We start from the raw sequence: 21,416 nt of genomic DNA on the forward strand, positions 1-21,416 counted from the left end.
ATCAAACACTGAGGTCCACCGAACTCCACGTCGACATCGCAGACTGATCACATCATAACAGTATTAAAGCCTTCTCATCAACTATTCATCAATTATGTTAATGGCATGTGATTCGCGTGCTCGCCTTCTTAAAGCCACGTACGTACGCGCGCGCGCACTCATCTGCACACACTCTCCCTCTTCATCGATCGTGTTTGCACAGTAAGAATCTATTGCCATGTGGACATCGCAGAATGATCACATCATAACACTATTAGGCCACATCATCAATATTCCTCTAACCTGTCATTCGCATCAAAATGTCCATCCAATGTCAATGCCATGTGGTTCGCGTGCTCGCCTCTTAAAGCCACGAAGCGCACTCTCTCTCTCTCTTCATCGATCGTGTTTGTAGGGAAGGAAGGAGATGTCGATCTTGTCCGGCTTCCTCTACCCGCCGCCGCCCTCGGCAATCATCACGGCCATGACCGCGATCAGCAGCGGCGCCCTCGTCTACTTCGGCCTCTCAGAGGCCTGGGGCAAACACCTGCAGTACTCCAAGTTCTGGAACGCCGGCTCGGGCCCCTCCGGCGAGCAGATCCGCGTCTCTAGCCGCGTCGGCATGCTGCTCCTCTACACGCCAGCGCTCGCGGCCGCCGCGGCCGCCTTCGCCGTCCCCGCCGTCGTTGCCGACGATCGGTGCCGGCTGCTTGCCCTCGCCCTCGCCCTCCATTTCTTCAAGAGAGACTTCGAGGTATGCATAGCCAGGAGTTGATGGAATATTATGGAGAACTCTCTTCCCCCTCCCACACCGAATCTGTGCCTATATTCTGCCAAAAATCCTATACATCTCTATCTTGATTATGTTCTCTTGAGCTGCTTATTCTTTCAGGTGTTGTTCATCCACCAATACAGTGGAAATATGATACTGGATTCAGTCATCCCGATAACCCTAAGTTATTTCACGGGCACTGTGTGCATGATCTATGCTCAGTATCTCACCCAGGGAATGCCAGGGCCAAAACTGGATCTGAAGGTTGCAGGGGAGGTGTTTTTCCTGGTAGGGATCACAGGCAACTTCTACCACCATTACCTGCTTTCCAAGCTCAGGGAGAAGGGTGACAAGACATACAAAATCCCAAAGGGTGGCCTGTTTGGACTGGTCATCTGTCCACATTACCTTTTCGAGATAATTATTTTCATTGGGTTCTGCCTCATCTCCCAGACTCTGTATTCCTTCTTATTTGCACTGGGGACACTCTGGTACTTGATGGGCAGGAGTTATGCAACAAGGAGATGGTACCTCTCCAAATTCGAGAACTTCCCTAAACAAGTCAAGGCTTTGATTCCCTACGTTTTCTAGCCACATGAATTGTGTTGGGAGATGATCATCATCTTCATCTTCATGATATAGTGTGGGAGTGTCTCCTAATAATTAGCACATCTCTATGTGCTGAGAAAAAAAGGTTCAAGTGTGTCTGGAATCAGCATCCATGTGTAAAATGCTTGGAGACTAGTCTACATCTCAGCAAGAAAAATATGTATCCATGTTATGTTCTATATTTCCTTTTCCATCATGTTTGAGATTTTAGTGTCCCTCAAAATCTCAAATGCTTGATATTAGAGCTTACCTATTAGTTTTTCTCTGTTATTGAAGCCCTCTTAATAAAATTTTGTGTGCAGTGTACTGTGTAAAATTTGGTTCTTGGAAGAGATACCTTCATTCCTTGTGCAGAAGAGACTCATGAGAGAGAAACAAGAACACATTATTTGCTGAAATATAATGAATCATGCATTTACTGCAGTTATGAGTTTACAATCTTGGTAACTGTTACAATAGTTTATGTTATGTCCAACACAAATTACTGTGAATTCAAGCATTGATCTAATTCAAAGATCTCATTTTTGGTAATTTCCATCAAATTTTCATTTTTGGACCATAGAAACATTTTCTAAACTCATAGGAATCAAGATTTGAAGGTCTGATGTCTTATATAAGATCTGGGAGTCATCTACTTTGCTCTTATGGTGTGTCTTATCTTCTTCTTCCTCTCTTATGGTGTGTCTTATGGTGTTTTTACTCAACCTCTCCCCGGTTTTCTCAGCTCCAACTAAACCCTAACAAGCCATCAAAAAGGATCAGACAGTCTCTTTCAGCTGCACTGTTCTTAAATTGTTGCACATGTCACCTCATTATCCATTTCATCAGCACCATCTTCCAATACCTCAATATTTGCTCACTTTGGAATCAGGAACAGACACAAAAACTCGTACAACTTCTTCAAGAAGGCAAGACGACGTGTATTGATCATTTCTTTGTTTCATTATATTGATTGATACAGCTTAAAAAAGGAAAAAAAAAAAAAAAGAGAAAAAAATTCAAGAATGCTCTGTTTCTACTGTTCACTTCCTCTTCCTGTCCTACATCAGTACTGTTTCTTATCTCTGCTCTGCTCACGATCTACTGTGTGGTCCTCCAAAGACATCTGGTCCCAAACTTTTCTGACACTGAATGCTATCCATGCATCTGTGTCAAACTTCAGCTTGAAATTTGGCACTGCATTATAGTTGAAGGCACATTAATTACATGCGAGCTCACTGTAACCTCACATTATTGACATTTTTCAGTTCTAGAAGGATCCACCCTTCTGATAGTATACAGTGTGATATGTGTGCTAACCACATAGTGAAGGTTTTGTGGTCCTCTTGACCTTAATCCCCACACTATGACTTCATTCTGTAGTGTGTTCCCTACTTCTCCATGTTTGGTCATATATAATTAATGTATGGATTAGACCACTAGCAAAATATTAATATTAAAATCATGATATTTAACCCATCATCTTACTGCATTTGTTCTATTAACCCTTTTTTTTTGGATTAAGATGATGAAATTTACTGGTTTGACTTGGAAATCCAAAGTCAACACATGTTGACAAACAAACAAATAAATAAATTGTGTTTGTTATGGTGACACATGCTAACTAAATAAATAAATAATTTTTTAGCAGCATTATTTGTTTATTTTAGAATGATGAAGATAATTACATGGATCAAATTTTTGGGAAACTGATCCGGTCAACATCAACATCCAAATTGAAATGAGTCAACCCAGAAAAAAGAGAAGAACTATATCTCATAGGAGGGCATTTGGGTCATTTCATGTCACCCGACGATACGGCCGAGGTGGCGTCCCTCCGAAGAGACAGTTAAGAATGTCTTCCAGACAACACTTCTCGGTCCTCTTCGCTATGTACCCGTTTCACCTACCTCAACCGTTAATGGATTCTAGGATGGGCCCAGCAGTACCGTTCGACGGCAAGGCGTCCTCAGGCAAGGACAAGTATTTCTCCTGATGGGGGCGCCACGACGCCAAATGAGAACTCGTTGTGTGTCTAAACTTAACCCACTTTTACCCCAGCTGTTTACCCACTCAATCATCTACGTGGGTCCCACGGGGGATCAGAAAGCAGGTACGGGCGCGAGTAACGTGCACTCGTACGATGGCCTCTCGAACAGTCAAGCAAGAATTCAGCAAATGCCAAACGAGCCCACCTCATCTTTTACACCAGCCTTGTGATTGGGGTAATTTACCCGGGCCCGCACGGTCTCCAATCTCTTGGTAATCAAAGACCAGCTAAGGAATTGGGGAACCGCCCGATGAGTGGTGAGAGTATTGTTGGAACGAAGTCAAACGAAGATTCATCAAATTCCAAAGCGTGTCCTCCCTCGTCTAAATGTAGCCCAACCCTTTGCTTTTCCCGGCCCTTCCTCTTCCCTGTTTCATCCCCTTCCCGCATTCGCAGCGCTTCTCCCAATCCAAATCCAATTCTCTCTCCTCCTCCTCCGTCCTCATGGATTCGTAGTCTTGCTCGAAGGAAGAGGGACCAGGAAGGCATAACATAGATACCAAAGAAGGAGATGGAGAGCTCCAACTGCATGGGACTCATGGTGGTCGTCGCCGTCTCCAGCAGCGTCGCCCTCGTCGTCCTCCAGATCCACAAGCGCCTCGCCTCCGATTTCATCAAGAAGCTCGAATCCGAAATCGGTATGTCTTCGCCACCTGTCTCTTGATTCCGCTTCTTGTTTTTCCCTCATGTCGACTGCATTGATGAGATGTTCGAGAACTGCTTCTTGTGCTGATTGGTTTGGGGAGTAGTGGATAAGTGGAGTTCTCTCTCGGTTTAGTCTTCCTCCTCGATTTGTGTCGTTTAGGCCACGTACAAGCATTTAGTTTGCTCTGCAATCGAACTTGGATAGGTCGTGAAAGGAACAGGCCGAAGAAGAAGGTGAGGTTTGCCCCCGACGTGATGGAGCCGTCGTCGAACAATAAGGAGTATCGGAGGCGTAGGATGATGTCGTCCCTGTAAAGTATCGGTGGAGTTGGCCGAGATTTTGTTGTACAAAGTAACAAAAATACACTACTTTTTTGTGGAATTTTTTGTTATAGGGCAAATCGGAAGGATTAGTCTGTTCTGTATCTGAATCCTCTTAGATTCATGTCCCTGTCAGTACGCCCACACCTACATGTTGAAGGCAACAGCTTTGTGCCATCTGCTGAATTATAGCTGCGACAATGGATTCCCTGGATTCAATTTCTTACCTTGGTTGTCGAACCGGATGGCTCTATGTAGTTTTTGAACGAAAAGAAAAAAATCACAGAGGCCATACAATTATTGTCATGATAGGAATTCCAGTCCAAGATCATATGGAAACAAAATATTTCTTGAGAGATATCTCCTCTTCTGATGACAATTCTAGGTGTTCCTTTGCTTCTCTTTCTGCTCTAGGTTTCATATATACATGGTGTTTTGGATTGCTTGATTGATATGATAACTATCACTAGGCTTGTAATGGTGATGACTTGAAGTTTTGATTCCTGATGAAAGCTGTTAAGAGAGGCTAATGTGAAGGGAAATCAATGGTTATGTACACTTCTTTAAGATAACTAATTATGTGCATTGAGACAATACCGAACTAATGTACCTTTCCCTGTGCATTGGTCATAGTAGTTTGCAGAAGTCAGTTAAGCTTCAGTGACAAAAGATGAAAGAAGTTTTAGGTGGATGATGTAGACCAAGAACTTATCAAGTCTAGAAAATTCAAAACTATGTACCAAAGCTAAGAACAGTGATGGTTAGGCAAATGAAAAGTATCATAGTACAAATCTAACTTGACAAGTATGAACATCATTTTCTAAAGCTGACCACTGCCATCAGTTGTTTGTCCAAATATATCAATCTCAACGCCCATTGGATTGCTGCATCTTTATTATGACTATATATATATATATATATATATATATAGAGAGAGAGAGAGAGAGAGAGAGTGTGTGTGTGTGTGTGTGCTATTAGCATTCTACCTAACATTTTGCTTCTATATGTACTGCTATATTAGGGTCTTATCATTGTAAACTGTTGGGTAAAACTAAGGAAGTCTTTTGCTAATTTTTCTAGTTAATGCAATGATTTATGGTCGGAATTAAAAAAATAATTGTCATGAATACTGTTGGGTAAAACTGGGGAAGTCTTTTGCTAGTTTTTCTGGTTAATGCAATCATTTATGGGAGGACGTAAGACAATAATAGTCATGAATTTACCATATGTAATTTTAGGAAGAATATCAGTGAATTAATCTCTAGAAATTAAAGGTAATGATTGCTGATTCTTCCTGGTAATATGTTCCCTAGTAGTCTAAGTTGGATTAAATATTGTAGCAAAGACTAGGACTATAAGTATTATGTCTTTCAATGATTGTGACAGATCAACTCATTATTGCAAGGTGGTTCGCATCATCAAATAGAGTCAAGAAAATGGCTAACACTGATCTACCTTGGATTTGCATGAAGTTCTCTAGGCATTTAACGTTTAATTTCCAGAAACATATTGACACCCATTTTGCTCGTATTGATTTGCATCATTAACCTAAAGAGTCAAGCAAATGTCAGACTTAAGAGCAGTAGAACAAGCTATTCGAACTGTTTGAGGCTTTTTACCAGAGCAACAAATATTTTGTGAGAAGTCTGAGATGGTGTTGGATGTATCGTTTTGATGACGAAGAGAATAGTCAAGGCCAGGAATCAATTTGCCCATAGAATATGGACAGATTATTATAATGGATTTGAGAAGGAGAAGTTGATGAAGCTAAGCAAAGCAGCTGCCTTCTGAACCGACACTCGAGATGGAATTACCCAGAGAGCAGGGATTACAAGTTACATAAAGAACACATGTAAGGTAGAACCCCAGCCGCCCCCACCCCAAGACGACAGTCTGTATACGGAAATTGCTTCTCTTTCCTTGTTTCTTTCTCTTGCTGCCAAGTGTGAATGAGTGATTGCACTGCTGCCTCCAAGCAAGCTGCATGGAGGATAAGAGGATTGATCCAGAGGCACCTGGTCATCCCAAACACATCTTGGCTTCTATGTTTTCGTTTCTTCAGTTTGATTGCTTTAGATTGGTGTAAACACCGAAGAGAAAAGTTGTGTGTCGGTTTAAAAGATGTTTGAGGGCCTGGGCGGATGTTAGAATAGCTCATCCATGTCGTATCTCCTGCAGGTAGATACTAGTGGCATCAACTCTGAAGAACAAATTCTTGTACCCAAACAACTATGGATTGTCAAATAGAAGATTGTAGAAATTTGGTTTTCTTTCTTTTCTTACACAGAAGCAGCAGCAAATAGGCACCTTCTGAAAAATTCAAGAGTAATATTTTCCTCTTAGACTTGTGTGAAAATATTATTTACTGTGTTAGGTTTCATCAGAGCATTTAACTTGCTACAGTTTGTTGGCAGCATAACAGGCTGGTCATTCTCCTCATGTAATCTATCTCATCATTCAGATTGAACTGATTTAGAAAGAAAAAAACCCAATCCAGATGCTTTTTGCCTGCTCCAAGATATCATTATGTTATTAATAATTGGCCCCCCGGCTATATATATAGAATTGGCCCCCCTAAAGCCCAAAGTCTAAAAATGTTGCTTCATCAAAGAACATTGATGGATAGAAGAAATCAAGGATACAGCAAGAACCTAAAATTGTGTGATGTAAAGCTATTTGGCTGGAAATTTAATGCTATTTTGACTTGAGATAATCATGTCAGGGATTTGAATTAACCTTCTTGGTTAGTTTGTATTCGACAAGACTCAGAGCTTCAATGGGATTTGATGAATATACATACCATCATTAGAAGAAAAGCTTTCATCAATAATTCTCCTTTTATTAGTAATTGATATTTCTCTTCATTTTTCATGCACATGGAGTATCTTTCTCTACGTCCTATCCTATCCTACTCTTGATGAATAAAATATTACTGTATGACCTGATAAGAGAAAAATAATATATATATAATAAAAGTGATCTGATAAGACAAAAGCAGAATGAGAGATGCAAAAGAATATTTATCATTCAGATAGAAATGGACGACTTGATGTGCATTCCATTGATCCAAAGAATGGCCTATTTCAATCACATCAGCCTCAAAAGAGACTGATAGTTAATCATGCTGGTTGTCATTGGCTCTGCTGGCCAAACAATTTATTAATTGATTAAATAATCGAGGGGGAAAAGAAAAATTAAGGCCATCTCTGAGCACGTTATGGAATTATATTATGTTTGACTATTACTGTCGAACCCTACAAGGTGTTGGTGAGACTTATATATCAATTTTTAGACCCATGCGACGTGAAAATTGCTTAGCTATTATTCTATACGAAGAAGAGGAGTGAGTTGCATTTGTTCTAATAATTAATAAGCCTCTTGACTTAGGAGGAGTCCACAAAGACAGTAGTTAGCCTATCAAGTCAGTAAGTGGATTGCATTTGCATCTACTGATTAAAGCTTGCAGTATCAGAGGCATTTTATTGGTTTACTGATGGAAAGGCCTTTTGACATTAATGGCCAACAGAAACATGTAGTACGTAGAAACAAACGAAAGCTGCACTAGGACATCAATGGCCGAAAGAACCACATCAGCACGTGGCAGCGAGTAAGCTACTCCCGTTCCTTTTCATGACTGTAATCCGAGTTTAATGGTAGGTGGTGGAAGCCAAACATATTTCTACACCGATCAACATTGTAACAACGAGACATGCCAATTCTTTCCTTTTCTTTCTCGTAGTCTTCTCATTCCTCCATGATTCTAAGCGACGTGGAGAGAGCCACCGACAGTGGCAAAACGATGCTTTTCCCTGTTCATTTATTTCTTACCCACTCGCTTACCTGTTTGTCTGATCGGGCCCACCATTATCACCAAATCAAAAGGGCTAAAGAAAGAATCTGACCTCACATTTAAGCCACCCTCGAATACTCACCTTCCTCTCATGGGTCCCACGCCCGAGTAATTTCCTGGCGTCTCAGACCCCACCTTCTGTTTTCATACTCGATATATATATACCAGATTTATAAGGAAATTCGAAATTGTATTTATAAGAATATATATATATATAATATTACTAAAGAAAAATTAAAGAAGACTCTGGAAACACTCAGCACCGAAGCGAAGCAAGTCCGCGTGCGGGGTTACGGCGTGGCACGGTCATCGAAGTCGGAAGCAACGCCGACGGCTCATCTTCCGTTTCCCCGATGCGGCTCGCAGGTCCTTTTACATGTCCCTCTAGCACTTCTCTTATTCTTTTACGTCCGGAAAAATTACTGGTCCATCCACAGAATTATTACTGGGTTAGCGATCTACGTGAGGGTAGTTACGTCTTTTAGATGTTGCCGATGTTTAGATCTACCGCATCTACAGGCGACGAGTCGAGATCACGTGTCTCACCCAGCCGGTGGGCCCCCGCTCCTCCCTCTGCCTTCACTGCAAAGCCTGCGCACAAGCGAACAAGCTGCAAGTACCCCTCTCTCTCTCTCTCTCTCTCTCTCAAAGCGCCACCAAATCAACAGCACAGGAAGAGGAAGAAGCGGAAGCCCATAAAAAGTGTCTCGAGAGGTCCCCCTCCCCCCGGCCCTCGGCGTCGCCATGGATCGTGCCACCCTCGGCGGCGTTACCGCGCTCCTCCTCCTCATCGTCTCCGCCGCTGCGGCCGCCTCAGAATCTTCGCCTGCATTGCGCGAATCCGTCGCCACATTGCCTGTGGCGGCCTCTGGCGGACAGATCAATTCCAACTCGGTGCTCGTCGCCCTCCTCGACTCCCACTACACTGAGTTGGCGGAGCTGGTAGAGAAGGCCCTTCTTCTCCCCTCGCTGGAGGCCGCCGTCGGCCGCCACAACGTCACCATCTTCGCCCCCCGTAACGAGGCCCTCGAGCGCGACCTCGACCCCGAGTTCAAGCGCTTCCTTCTCGAGCCTGGCAACCTGCGCTCCCTCCAGACCCTGCTCCTCTACCACGTCGTTCCCTCCCGCGTCGCCTCCGACTCCTGGCCCCAGTCTCGCCGCCCCACCCTCGCCGGCGACCACGTCCAACTCTCATCATCTTCCTCTGCTGGCGCCGCGGTTGACCGGAAGGTCGGCCTCGCGGCTGTGGTCCACCCGGACGCGGTGGTGCGCCCGGACGGTGTGATCCACGGCATCGAGCGCCTGCTCGTGCCCCGGTCCGTGCAGGAGGACTTCAACCGCCGGCGTAGCCTCGCCGCGATCTCCGCGGTGCTCCCTACCGGTGCGCCGGAGGTGGACCCGCGGACGCACCGCCTCAAGAAGCCGGCGCCGCCCGTCCCGGCCGGCGCCCCTCCCGTGCTCCCGATCTACGACGCCATGGCCCCCGGGCCGTCGCTGGCCCCTGCCCCCGCGCCAGGGCCCGGCTCCGGCAAGCATTGGTTCGACGGCGAGAGCCAGGTGAAGGACTTCATCCAGACCCTGCTCCTCTACGGCGGCTACAACGAGTTCGCGGACATCCTGGTGAACCTGACGTCGCTGGCGACGGAGATGGGGAGGCTGGTTTCGGAGGGCTACGTGCTGACGGTGCTGGCGCCCAACGACGACGCGATGGCGCGGCTGACCGCGGACCAGCTGAGCGAGCCCGGGGCGCCGGAGGCCATCATGTACTACCACCTGATCCCCGAGTACCAGACGGAGGAGAGCATGTACAACGCGGTCCGGCGGTTCGGGAAGGTCCGGTACGACACGCTGCGGCTGCCGCACAAGGTGATGGCGCGGGAGGCCGACGGCTCCGTCAAGTTCGGCGCCGGCGAGGGCTCCGCCTACCTGTTCGACCCGGACATCTACACCGACGGCCGGATCTCCGTGCAGGGTATCGACGCCGTCCTCTTCCCTCCAGATGAGGAGGCGCCCCCCGCCTCCCTCCTCTCCCCCGCCGCCCACAAGGCCGAGGTCGCCCAGGTCAAGGCCAAGGCCAAGCTCAAAGCCAAGCTCAGGAGAGGTAATCATTATCACCATTACTACTACATTTCCTCAGTTTTTTTCCTCTCTTTAGAAGCAAATTATTACCATTTCTTCTCTTCTACATGCAATGTGGTTTTTGCAGTATTATTCATTCTAAGAACACACAGCAATTTAGATTTTAGAGACATCTATCATCTTTTCTACGCTTTTTTCTTTTGTAGGGTGATAATAGATGAGAAATTAGAGGCCATAGAATTATGCTTAGAGTTCTTTTGTCCAATGAAGTGATCATCTCCACCATTAACGTGTTATATTACTTAAACACAAACAGGTGATTAGTCACCTTCAAAAGCTAGAATTATTTTCTTGGTGGCACTGCAAAATCCCACCCTGTTTGACATTGACCTCTGAACCATTCCCTAAGGAAAATGTCAACTTTTTCCCTAAGAATTCATTCTCAAAGACCAAATTAAGTTGGCATATGTCTTTTTATTGTGCATGGTATCAAACTAAGATATGATTCTTTGTCAATTTAATGCAGGGAAATTGTTAGAAATTGGGTGCAATCTGCTCGGGGCGTTTGGTCAGCGTTCTCACTTTGCCACCTGCCAATAAGAGAGAAAACATTAGAACAAAAAGCCAAAGGTAAAAGCAAGAGAGAGAGAGAGAGAGAGAGAGAGAGAGAGAGATGTATATGCCCCCTCTATTCTTTACCTAATAATAATAATGATGATGCTGCAGGGAGGGGATGAACTGAGTGTATGCAGTGTTGATACCAGTGATTACTGAGGTGTATGAACATGTATAGGCAATGCTTCTTTTTTGCCCTTTGTTGTTGTCAGCCATATTTGTTTGGATACAAAGTCAATCTGCAATAATGCCTTCAAAGATTCTTCTGTTTAAGAATGAACGGTTGGTGTGTGGATCATGCACTATGTCACTGCCTTCTCTCTTCTCCACTCATTTCACATTGCAGAATTAGAAGAATGAGTTTTCTGATTCAGGAAAAGGAATTGTTTTCTGATTTAAGAGCTGGAGCTCATGGGGAAGAAGATAATTGTATCATGCATGAAATAAATAGCCTTGCATATGATGATTGTGGGAAAGTGGAAACATGGCATAACATGCAAATATGCCACCATGTTGATTGATGTCTTCGGCCTTTTGTGTTCATAGCTGTCTCTTCCTATGCTGCTGTCTTCTTCCAGCCTGGTTGTCACCAGGTGATCATGCTCTCCAGTTGGCCTGCTTTAGGTCCTATTCTGTGAACTACAAGCTGACCATTTCTTTCTAGTTCAGATTCAGAATTTGGCTGAATCTGTTTGATCTCTGACCTCTCCAGCCATAATTTTGATTTGCCAATGCTCCATTCGGTCTTCATTCCTATTCTGATTTCGATTTTAAGTTGTTTATCTTGCAAAACAGATGTATAACATCTTATAACAAAGGTGACTGTGATTAAAAGTTAAAGGCCTTCACTCCTGCATTCTTGAATCCTGATGCCACCCGTCTTTATGGATCCAATGATTTTATTTGGACATGATGAATATGGAGGATTCCCCAACATTTTGTTGCAATGAATTGAGGAGGAGGCTGGTCTCTTTCAGAACACAGCTATGCTTGTGCCCAGAACAGGGAGGTGGACAGCCAATTATTGGCTGTTCTTGAGCAGCTCAACACAAGAATTATTGGGGACTCGGACATTCATGAGCTCTGCATCTGGTCCACCTGGGGAATCAATTACTGTTGCTGCAAGAGGAACGCCATTGCTAGCTTCCTCCTGCAGATCTCATCCATCTATTTGCTAAACACAACAGCACACAACATCTGGTTTCTTGAGTCTAGCAATGTTTGACTCCGGAGGACAAGATAGGATGAGGTATGGCTGCATGCTTTTTGGATGCACACTGCATTCATGATGAAGGCAGTGTTCCTTTTTCTTTTTTTCGTGTGCGTGACTTGGATCTTTGATGAAGGCAGGAACTGATTCCTTATCTCTGTTAAAATCTTCTCACAGAAGCCCACAATGAAATAAGAACTCAGATGCATACTGTATGCAACATACGCACTCGTCGTAGAACACTTGCTGTGCACGTTTGATCTCAAAGCAGAGCGGGGATCGAGTTGGATTGAATTCAAAGCAGAAGGTTGGATGGAGAACTGTTGTCAGAATGAGCTGCTATTTGCCAAAGAGTGATGTCACAGTGTATGACTTAGAACACAACTCATGTACTATTTCTCTTGGAAAACAATGCCGTAAGTTAAAGAGTTTGATAGCAAGTAAACATCACTCTAATTTCCCTTGATGGTGAGCTCTCACCCTCCTTCACCAAGCCCCAAACAAGTGGAATGGTAGCAGCTGGATGATGCATATTGCTTCAAGATGCCAGGAATGAATACATCATCCAAGATTTATTAGCAGCATGTTTGGAAGCAATCAAGGATGGTCATGTCTCGACTACTGTAACATTTTTGTGGAGTAATGAGGTCAAAGTCATTTACTTCTTTCTCTCTGTGGAGCAGCATGATGAGGATACTGCACATTGCCTGTGCAGCCTGTTCTCTCCAGTGGCTGTGTTCCCTGCTCTTCCTCCATTGGAATGGATCTCCGGGAAGCATCCACATATCTCCTACGTAGGATGTCTTTACCAGCTTGTTCAATGGGTAGGAATGGTACAAGTAGCTTCATGTAGTCTTGAAATTAAGTGCATGGTTGGCCGCCTTTTTAGCAGGCCTGCAAGCTGCAGCTTAAGCTGGTGGATTGGCAAAATGGTTCTGTTGTGGAATCCCAGGCAAAGCAGAGAGAAGAAGACCGAGAAATTTTAGGGAGGGAGTGTCCTTGCAATGTTGTGAGCTACAGATTTTTGCAGTCCCTCGCACATTCTGAATCACTGTTGACAGTGACACTTCATTCTCCCACCGATTCCCACCGTGATTCTCTCTCTCTCTCTCTCTCTCTCTCATGCATTAGTTATTGAGCTTACACTCATTTTCACACATTAAATTATCCTTCAAGCATTGACCGAAAGAACAGCAATGAGCAATAATAACACTCACAAATCACTGCCAATGACACAACTAAACCAAGTCAAAGGTATGGAGGAAACAAGATGTGTGACATGATTTGTATGATGTTAAGATCATGTTTGTTACATATCAAAGACATTCATACAGTTTTGAGAAGGATAATTAGTATCCCTCTATTTGCTGCTACAATTTAGATGATAAATCTGCCCACAAGAGATAGAAGTAGCTGCATTTATAGTGCGCCATTGGTTTGGTTGAGAAATGAAGGAACAGTAATGACCGTATCATCTTTCTCTTCAAGAAGCAATTGGATTAGTCTGTGAGGTTTTCCCAGAGAAGAAAAGCCATTCTCACAAAACCACAGCACATCATCAAGCTGTGTGCTGAACCCTTCATTACAAGTCCAATCCTCTGAACATAGACAAAGGACTCGTAGGCTACAGCATCCATGCATTATCTACTCGGATGTGCAACACCCAAGAACAACCTAACCCTAGCTGTATATCTTTGGTCCGTTGTTAGATTACAACTTCATCTCTATGGACATAGGCAAAGAATCCATAGGGCCACCACTGCTGCAGCTACTAATGAACACAACATCCAAGAACCCAACATGATCTAGATAGGTATCACAGAGGAGGAGAAATAAAGACCAGCCTGCAAGTGTTTCATGGACATTTCAAGCACAACTCACAATCTGTAGATTTAGATGATATCAGAGATTTGATCTCCAGTGCAAAGGCATGCTGAAGAGAAGCAAAAAAAGAAAAATTATTGGGTTGGCATAAACATAGAAAATTGCATTAAATAACAAAGTGCTTAGATGATCATTCTATTACAATGAAGTGCTCATATTCTACAAATTGACTTGCAGAACAGCATCTACTCACTACACATACTAATTATCAGCAGAAACTGTGACCCTTTTGGCCCCCAGGTGTATTGGCCGGTGCACTTACTGGCTCATCAAGCTTTGCTTGCTTATTGCCATCAATGTTTAACCCAAAATGGATGCGAGGAAAATGTGCCCACTGCAAGTGAAAAAAGGAAAGAAATTTAGCTTGAACATTATGAAAAGAATCATCTTTGCTGTGTTGAGTGATTATTGTGTAGATTGTAATTGTGTTCATGTACTCCATTTTAAATTCTTTTAAGCTGTTTCAGCAAAAGATTAAGTTGTTTACGAATTATTTCGATGAATGAAATGCATGAATAGCGGCACACAATAATTTTTACTGGTTTTAAGAAAATATAGAAAACACGATTCTTCATATATAATGAAAATATGGTGAACTTTTAGAAAGATTTCTAATTAATATGATGGGAGAAATGCATGCTACGATAGCTACCAGAGTAAGAACAATATTACCAACACAAATTAATTTGCTAACTATTGCAATATTATAATAATCAAGTATCAATATCCGATGTATAATTTATCTGCACATAATGGATGAACTCACTAGGGGCATTCAAGATGAAGTTTCATAATTTATGCACTTTGCTGATCATGATGTCCTGATGAAATTAGAGTAGCATAGTGATGAAGTATTTGTAAAGATGCAAGGATGACTTTGTAACTTAACAATGTAAAGTGCAATGTAGCAACATAAATAGAACAAGTTATGATTGAAGAGCATGCTGCTCATATGATGACAATGGGATGGCTAAAACAAAGATAATATTAAAGCCTAATCCAGCTAATGATGAACAGTCCTCATGTAATCAATTTTGGTTTCCTTTTGTTTACTTATGCACATATATTTATGTCATCAAATCACCAATTCAATCCTAGAAAAAGTTTCTTGGAATAATAATTTCTTTAAAGATCGATGCGTGAGTGAATTTTGCATTATTACATAAATTTTGGTATTTCAACTTCACTACTTTGATTTGGGAAACAACTGTATTTTTATCTGAGGCAACTATCAGGTAGTGTATATGTCATGATAATGTTAGATGCATATTGCATCTTTCTTAAGTTCTTTGTATCAGATTCAAGTATACTATTTTTCCTAATGGTTATTACTGTACAACTTTTCCATATACTAATGCAATCAGTATCTTGATTCTAGTTTCTTGATAGTTTGCAGGCAGCTGGTGTTGATGGAACATTCAAAATATTGAAAGGTGAGCATTGAAATGTAATGAGAATTGAAATATTTCAAGCTTTATAAGACAGTAACTTCCTATATGTTCTTATCCATATGTTACATTAGGAGAACAGTAATTCTTGTTCCCCTTCTTCTGAGTAATATTCAGTAGGACAGCCACTTCATCATTTGTATGGATGACATCCAGAGAGAGAGAGAGAGAGAAGAGGAGTAGTTCCTGTAAGCCAGAGCCAATCACTGAGAGGCTGAAGGAAAGATACTGCTATTGTTTGTTTAGGAAGGTTGCAATGGACTAGAGATCCAAAGAATCTATGTTTATTGACCAAGATATACTGCTCATTCTACAGTTCATCTTAGTATATCATTTAGCTTTCCTTTTCATCTTTTGCAACATTATGGAACACTTACATTCTTTGCTGCAGTGCTGAATGCTTCTCTGTGGCTGATGTCTGGATTGTTAGCCTTTATCCTTTGTATTTCTTCCCTGAACATGGAGTTAAATACTTGCAAAGTAAATACTAACAATGTTTATTTAGCTTAAATTTTCCATTATAAGTGTCCTGCAGAAATGTTGCAATAAAATTTTGCTCAAACTAGTGAAGCACAACAGATCAAAACTCACTTGATAAACCTGTTATATGCAGAAGGCGCGCGGTGTCTCTTCTCTGGAGCTGGTTTTGCATAAAAGAAACCAGATTAATAGCCTGATCACAACTGGTTCTTGGTCAACTTAGCCCTTATCAAGCTAACCACCATGGTCTAATCAAAGAGAGATGAAACCAACCACCAAGAACAAAAGTAGGAAGCAATGGGCTATGATGACTTATTATGTGAGGTTAGCATAATGTAGTTGGTCTTCAATTAGCTAAAAAATACATATTAGTATGAAGCCTCCAACCTTTGTTGCATGAGATGTTCGCTTGAGAATTCCTTGCAATTCTTTCGACATACTAGAAGAGAGTAATTTGGAGAGTTTTAGAGGCTTACGATGCATCGGTAACGTTTGTTCTTGATCCTTCGGCATTGTGCACAACAATGAAGTCCTTTTGCACTTGGAAGGTGATCCACATTCCACTCCATTTCCTTGAGAACATATGCTGCGAGTCTGCAATTTCCTCTCCCACCAAATTAGCAGATGATGATATTGTTAGATTCTACTTTTGCTTTGGATTCAAGTTTAAGAAGTGCTTGAAAACTAAAAAATAATTGCCTTTACAAGGAGAAAAACAATGTAGTTGATTTACATTGGAAGTTTGCTCTCCCTTCAAGCATGCTTTCACTTCATTGTGGTATGTTTTCATCAGAAATGAAGAAGGTCATTTTCCTACATTATGTACACAATATATATATGGATGCATCACATGTTAACCTCTTCACTATAATAAGCTTCTGCTGGATTCAAGCAAAAAGAACAATCGATTTCATATTAGCGAACCTAAGAACTTCCATCTAATTCTGATAGTTTTAGTGATTTGAGCATCTAATTATCATGCTTGTTCTATTTCAGCCACCAGAAATCGCAATGCAATAGATCAAGAAAAAGAATGGTTATGTCGGAACCTTGGTGCCTTAAACATTCACCAACAAATAAGTAGATCAAACACCTCCAGAAATCACAGGATAGGAAGGAACATCCAGACCTGAAGACTCTGAAAAGGAAGTGCTTGAAGCAAAGCTCCCATGTTGACGGACAGAAGATTAGAACAGTGCCCACATCTCACCGTGACTATGTTGAGCAAGCTGTTGCCAGGGACACTAACCTGAATCATCAAAGACGATCAAAACTAATAGTAAGTTGATCTCAAGAATGCTACTTCATTCAGCTGCAGTAGCAGAAAATATCATGATTGATGACCCAAAACATTCTGTATGACCTCGTTCTTGATGCATTGATGCTCGTCTTATCAGAAAAATGAGCCATTTTTAACCAAATCTAACATAACAGCATGCACAGGAGAAACAAAGTATTTGCAGGATGAAAAGAAGGTTAGTCGACAAGAAGAAGAGGAGGATGAAGGAAAAGGAAGAAAGGACATAGTAAAGGCAAAGTGGTGAAACAAGATTAGCAACAAAAGATGATGGGTCTCTTCGTATCTTCGACAAGGATGGGTTTACTTTTAGGTATCTCACTTTTGTGTTGTTCTTTAGATCTGTAGGTTTGTAGGAGCTCCGTATACCTGGAGGACTTTTGGACCTTCTCTCGGGCGGAAACAAGGGTGCAGTCTCCCTGCTAGAATTAGGGTTCAGAGGAGTCAGAATAGGTCTAATGAAGAAGCAAAGAAAAAGAACCTGTGAAGAGCATCATTTTCTTTTTCGAAGACTCATCTCATCTTTCATCTCTTCCGCTTTGAAGCCACCATTATTACCCAGCCAGGAAAAAAGGACCAAAAAGATTTGGCCGTAAAACCCCACTCCCCATGCCGTTTAGTGTGGTCTCAAAATCTTGAATGAGATGGAATCTCCTATGTTCTAAATCTCCAAGGAAAAGAGGATCTTGACCATTATAAGTTGGATTCTATCTTTTCTGAACAAAGAAGCACAAACAGTTGTTGAGATCTGCTCATTGCAAGGAGCTCACTGGAAGAGTGACTGATCACATCTTGATTCAAAAGGAATTTGATGTTGCTTTGTAGAGCCAAAAAAAGAGAGGAACTTTATCACATCTTTATGAAACCAAAAAGTGATTTTGACCACACAAGAAAGACACAACAACATAGAAAATTTAGAAGGGAAGGCATGCAATAGATCTTTAAGGACACTTGATGGATTCTCAGTGGATCCAAAGAGGTCAAAAGGTATACCTATTTTAGTCTGAAGCATCAACCTATAACCTATACTCAACCTGAAACTCTTCAATACGCAGCAAAGGTAGGATATTGAAATATATTATATGTCATTCACCTGTCAAAGACATGATGTGTCCATGCAAGATATCATCTTGACATGATATGAGATTTTGTCACATCATCCGATTAGAAATGTAACATTCTAGACCCATTCCATAACAATATCAAGCCTCTTCTTCTTCTTCCTCTTCCTCTCGTCCCGCAGCTAACATCAAGAATTACTTAGAACTCAACCCATTCTGCAAACTTCCTTAAGCTCTGGATTCAAGCTTTTGTAGCTTAGCTAAACTAATTTTCTCGATATGATCAGAACTTGGATCGAATCAAGAAAATTCACGGGAACAAACTGAGATGAGACAGAGGAGAGGAGAGGAGAGGAGAGGAGAAAATAAAGGGGAATTCAGGATGATGGATACCGCAAGGACGGTGTTGCAGAAGTTGCAGTGGACATAGCAAATGTGCTCGGGCAGAACTTGGGCCGACATTGGCGATCAATGAAGCGCGAAGAGGAGGAGGACTCCGCACATAGGACGAGGGAGACGGAGATGGACACAAGCGACGATCCGAGGAGCAAAGCTGACGGCGAGCTTATGATATGAAAGGGAAGCTCTCCTTATCTTTCTTCTCTCCGCCTGTTTCTCGGATCTCTTTTGTAATAGCTGGGATACAATCAAAAGACGATGGTGTGTGGGTGGGGGCAGCACACTGCTGCCCCTTCTGAGAAGATGGTCTTGAGGGAGATTTGAGGGGGCCATGATTGGATCAACGAGTAGTGGGTGAGAGTATCCTTCTTCCTTGCTTTTCATTCTCTCTCTTTCTGTAGCTCGACATCATGTGGGCGGTGGCAAGGAACTATTCTAATGGAGAGAGATGAAGGTGAATGAATTGCTAATCCCTTCAAGAGAAGATCATGGAGAACATCAATAGATTCCAAAGGATGTATTCCTATCATATGATACCATTGTGGTAGATGATTATAGATAAGAGCTACTTTTCCTCATATTAGACACACATTATGATAGCTTATAACGATCATTTAGCAAAGCAAAGATCGATCCTGAAAACTGTTTGATGAAAGATTGACAATATATAGCATCTACTGATCTATGATGTCAACAAATAAAAAGTAGAGAGTAAGAAATAGTGTTTGCTAGATCAGATTGCTATGATCCTTTAACCATGGCTTGTGGTGATCAATTACCATGTCCGAATGCTGTTTCCAAGCACATGCATGCGTTGCTCCAAAATATCAGCATGAGTCCTTCATTCACAGGACCCGAATTGTCGTTTGCGCAACGTACATTTGACATGGACGACTCAGGAAGATGCAGCATAATGAGCAAAGTTCCAAACGTCTGCTACAGTTCTGGTGATCCGAAAGCATCAATCATCGATCGACTATCGCACATTTATCGTAGACTGTCGGATCGATTCACGGTCACATGGAATGTGGAGCTTAGATCTCCTTGTCATTAGGGTCTTTGCTGCTGTTCTGAAGTTGAGATAAGGGAGAATCCAAATGTGATGAGTGAGGTATGACCGAAGAAGATGTCAATGTCTCATCTAGATTCATCGAAATTGGTCAATTTAGTCTCCCCAAAACGTCAAAATTGGATCAGATTGTATTGTTGATAGGAACAACATAAAGATTACCCCTACTAGACATGGATTCAGTGTGTGTGATCTTTGTCCTTCCAAGTGTATCTACCATCAGTTTGGTCTTGTTCATCTTTGAGGCATTTTAATGGACTCTACAAGGATTCTTATAACCATCTAATCACAAACTAATGTATCTCAATCATCCCTAACATTGTCTAATGATGGAAATGACATGGATTTAGTTCTATTACCAACATTGATGCTCTCTGAAAAATGCAGAAAATACCTCCAAAAATGTCATGTGAATCTTCTGCAAATTAATTATGATCTTTTGAGAGAACTTAATTTTGAATTAAATGGTTGCCATTTTTTTTGAAGTAGCAGCAGACATCTCCAGCTACACAAGTGTATATTCTATGAGCATAAAAGACAAGCATTACAACCATGTCCTTCTAATGATTCCTTTGATAGTTTTCTTTATGTTCATGAGCAGCTGTTCCCAGGTGCCCAAGCTTTGCTCAAAACTTTTGTATGAGATCACCCATGTAATATCACATAGATTGGACATTTTGGATCCTTCATCTGGAGCACATGTGAAGATTGAGATGATGGATGTGATATATAGGTCTTGTCATGATATATAACATGATTAATTCTGCTTGCCTCCTCCTCTGTCAAGTACAGGTAGCAGTTAAGTTCATATTTTGATAGAATCTACTGTTCAGTGGCACTCAAGAACACATCTCCATCTTCAATGTGCTACACTGCATCAAACTGACTTCTTCCTCTTGATATCTCGATATAGAGTTAACATCAAGGATTTGTAGCCACATAAGCTTGGTATTAAGTCATGCTTTTTGCCATGTCCCTTGATATGATGCATGCCTTGGTTCTTTCCTTCCCTCAATAGTATTTGAGTACCTCAAGTGGATGCAAGAATTGACAAAACAAGACATGCTACACTGTTCACAGATAAAAGAAAGCTGCAAAGTGTTTGTCCCTCTTAACTACATGCTTGACTTGATTTGTTGCTGACCACCTTATCTATGTAATTGCATCAAGAACACCAAGAAAAAGAGGGAGGCTTTAGATTCAAGTGAGCATGTTTGATCAAGTTAATATTCTGAAGTACCAAGTTTCATAGATGAAGAAAAGCTAACAATAATTATGAGAGATTTCACGGCTAAATTCCTTCAGCAACGAAAATTCTTCGTCTGTATCCAATCATAAATCGTGATCAATTTACTAAAACCGAAGCATCCATGTACAAAGCCAATCCTTTCCTAGAGTGATGTCATTCCTAGATTTTGCCCCTAGCATTTTTAAGACTACAATATAAGAAATTAAAACCAATCGACATGTCGATTCTCGTCGACTACCTCAAAATCATCATCATCAATGACTTCGACTATCTATCGATCGGAATCATCTAATCTAATCGATAGTTGCCACATGCTAAAGTCATCCATGAAAGTGTTCCATCCAAGTACTTTGTGATGAGTAATGCTCAAAGCACTCACAAGTAATTGTATCTAGTCATCCTCAGTCAAGTCCATCAAAG

At 41.9% G+C, this 21,416-nt stretch overlaps 4 protein-coding genes across 6 annotated transcripts; 3 read left to right on the forward strand and 1 right to left on the reverse strand.

The window, feature by feature from the left end:
• Positions 1–343: 343 nt before the first annotated feature.
• Positions 344–1,676, forward strand: LOC103975682 (uncharacterized). The gene is made up of 2 exons (XM_009390712.3): positions 344–733; positions 872–1,676. The coding sequence occupies exons 1-2, from the start codon at positions 407–409 to the stop codon at positions 1,340–1,342; spliced, it is 798 nt and encodes a 265-aa protein (XP_009388987.2). The 5' UTR covers positions 344–406; the 3' UTR covers positions 1,343–1,676.
• A 2,054-nt stretch (positions 1,677–3,730) lies between these two features.
• Positions 3,731–4,579, forward strand: LOC135585961 (uncharacterized). The gene is made up of 2 exons (XM_065138984.1): positions 3,731–4,027; positions 4,195–4,579. Exons 1-2 carry the CDS (start codon positions 3,901–3,903, stop codon positions 4,347–4,349), a joined length of 282 nt encoding a protein of 93 aa, XP_064995056.1. The 5' UTR covers positions 3,731–3,900; the 3' UTR covers positions 4,350–4,579.
• A 4,167-nt stretch (positions 4,580–8,746) lies between these two features.
• Positions 8,747–11,097, forward strand: LOC135632024 (fasciclin-like arabinogalactan protein 17). 2 transcript variants are annotated; one of them, XM_065140299.1, is made up of 3 exons: positions 8,747–10,306; positions 10,811–10,914; positions 11,011–11,097. In XM_065140299.1, the coding sequence occupies exons 1-2, from the start codon at positions 8,950–8,952 to the stop codon at positions 10,882–10,884; spliced, it is 1,431 nt and encodes a 476-aa protein (XP_064996371.1). In that variant the 5' UTR covers positions 8,747–8,949; the 3' UTR covers positions 10,885–10,914; positions 11,011–11,097. The 2 variants fall into 2 exon arrangements, with proteins under 2 accessions (XP_064996371.1, XP_064996370.1); XM_065140298.1 differs by having other exon boundaries at positions 8,748–10,306; positions 10,811–11,097.
• A 2,424-nt stretch (positions 11,098–13,521) lies between these two features.
• Positions 13,522–19,180, reverse strand: LOC135631369 (protein YABBY 2-like). Of its 2 annotated transcripts, XM_065138983.1 has the most exons (7): positions 18,673–19,180; positions 17,051–17,170; positions 16,398–16,515; positions 16,033–16,081; positions 15,819–15,894; positions 14,196–14,327; positions 13,522–14,042 (listed from the first exon to the last, which is right to left on the reverse strand). In XM_065138983.1, exons 1-6 carry the CDS (start codon positions 18,739–18,741, stop codon positions 14,202–14,204), a joined length of 558 nt encoding a protein of 185 aa, XP_064995055.1. In that variant the 5' UTR covers positions 18,742–19,180; the 3' UTR covers positions 13,522–14,042; positions 14,196–14,201. The 2 variants fall into 2 exon arrangements, with proteins under 2 accessions (XP_064995055.1, XP_064995054.1); XM_065138982.1 differs by lacking the exon at positions 13,522–14,042 and having other exon boundaries at positions 14,076–14,327; positions 18,673–19,179.
• Positions 19,181–21,416: the final 2,236 nt, after the last annotated feature.

This window comes from Musa acuminata, chromosome BXJ3-2 (genome assembly GCF_036884655.1).
Source record: "Musa acuminata AAA Group cultivar baxijiao chromosome BXJ3-2, Cavendish_Baxijiao_AAA, whole genome shotgun sequence".
Classification (NCBI taxonomy): domain Eukaryota; kingdom Viridiplantae; phylum Streptophyta; class Magnoliopsida; order Zingiberales; family Musaceae; genus Musa; species Musa acuminata.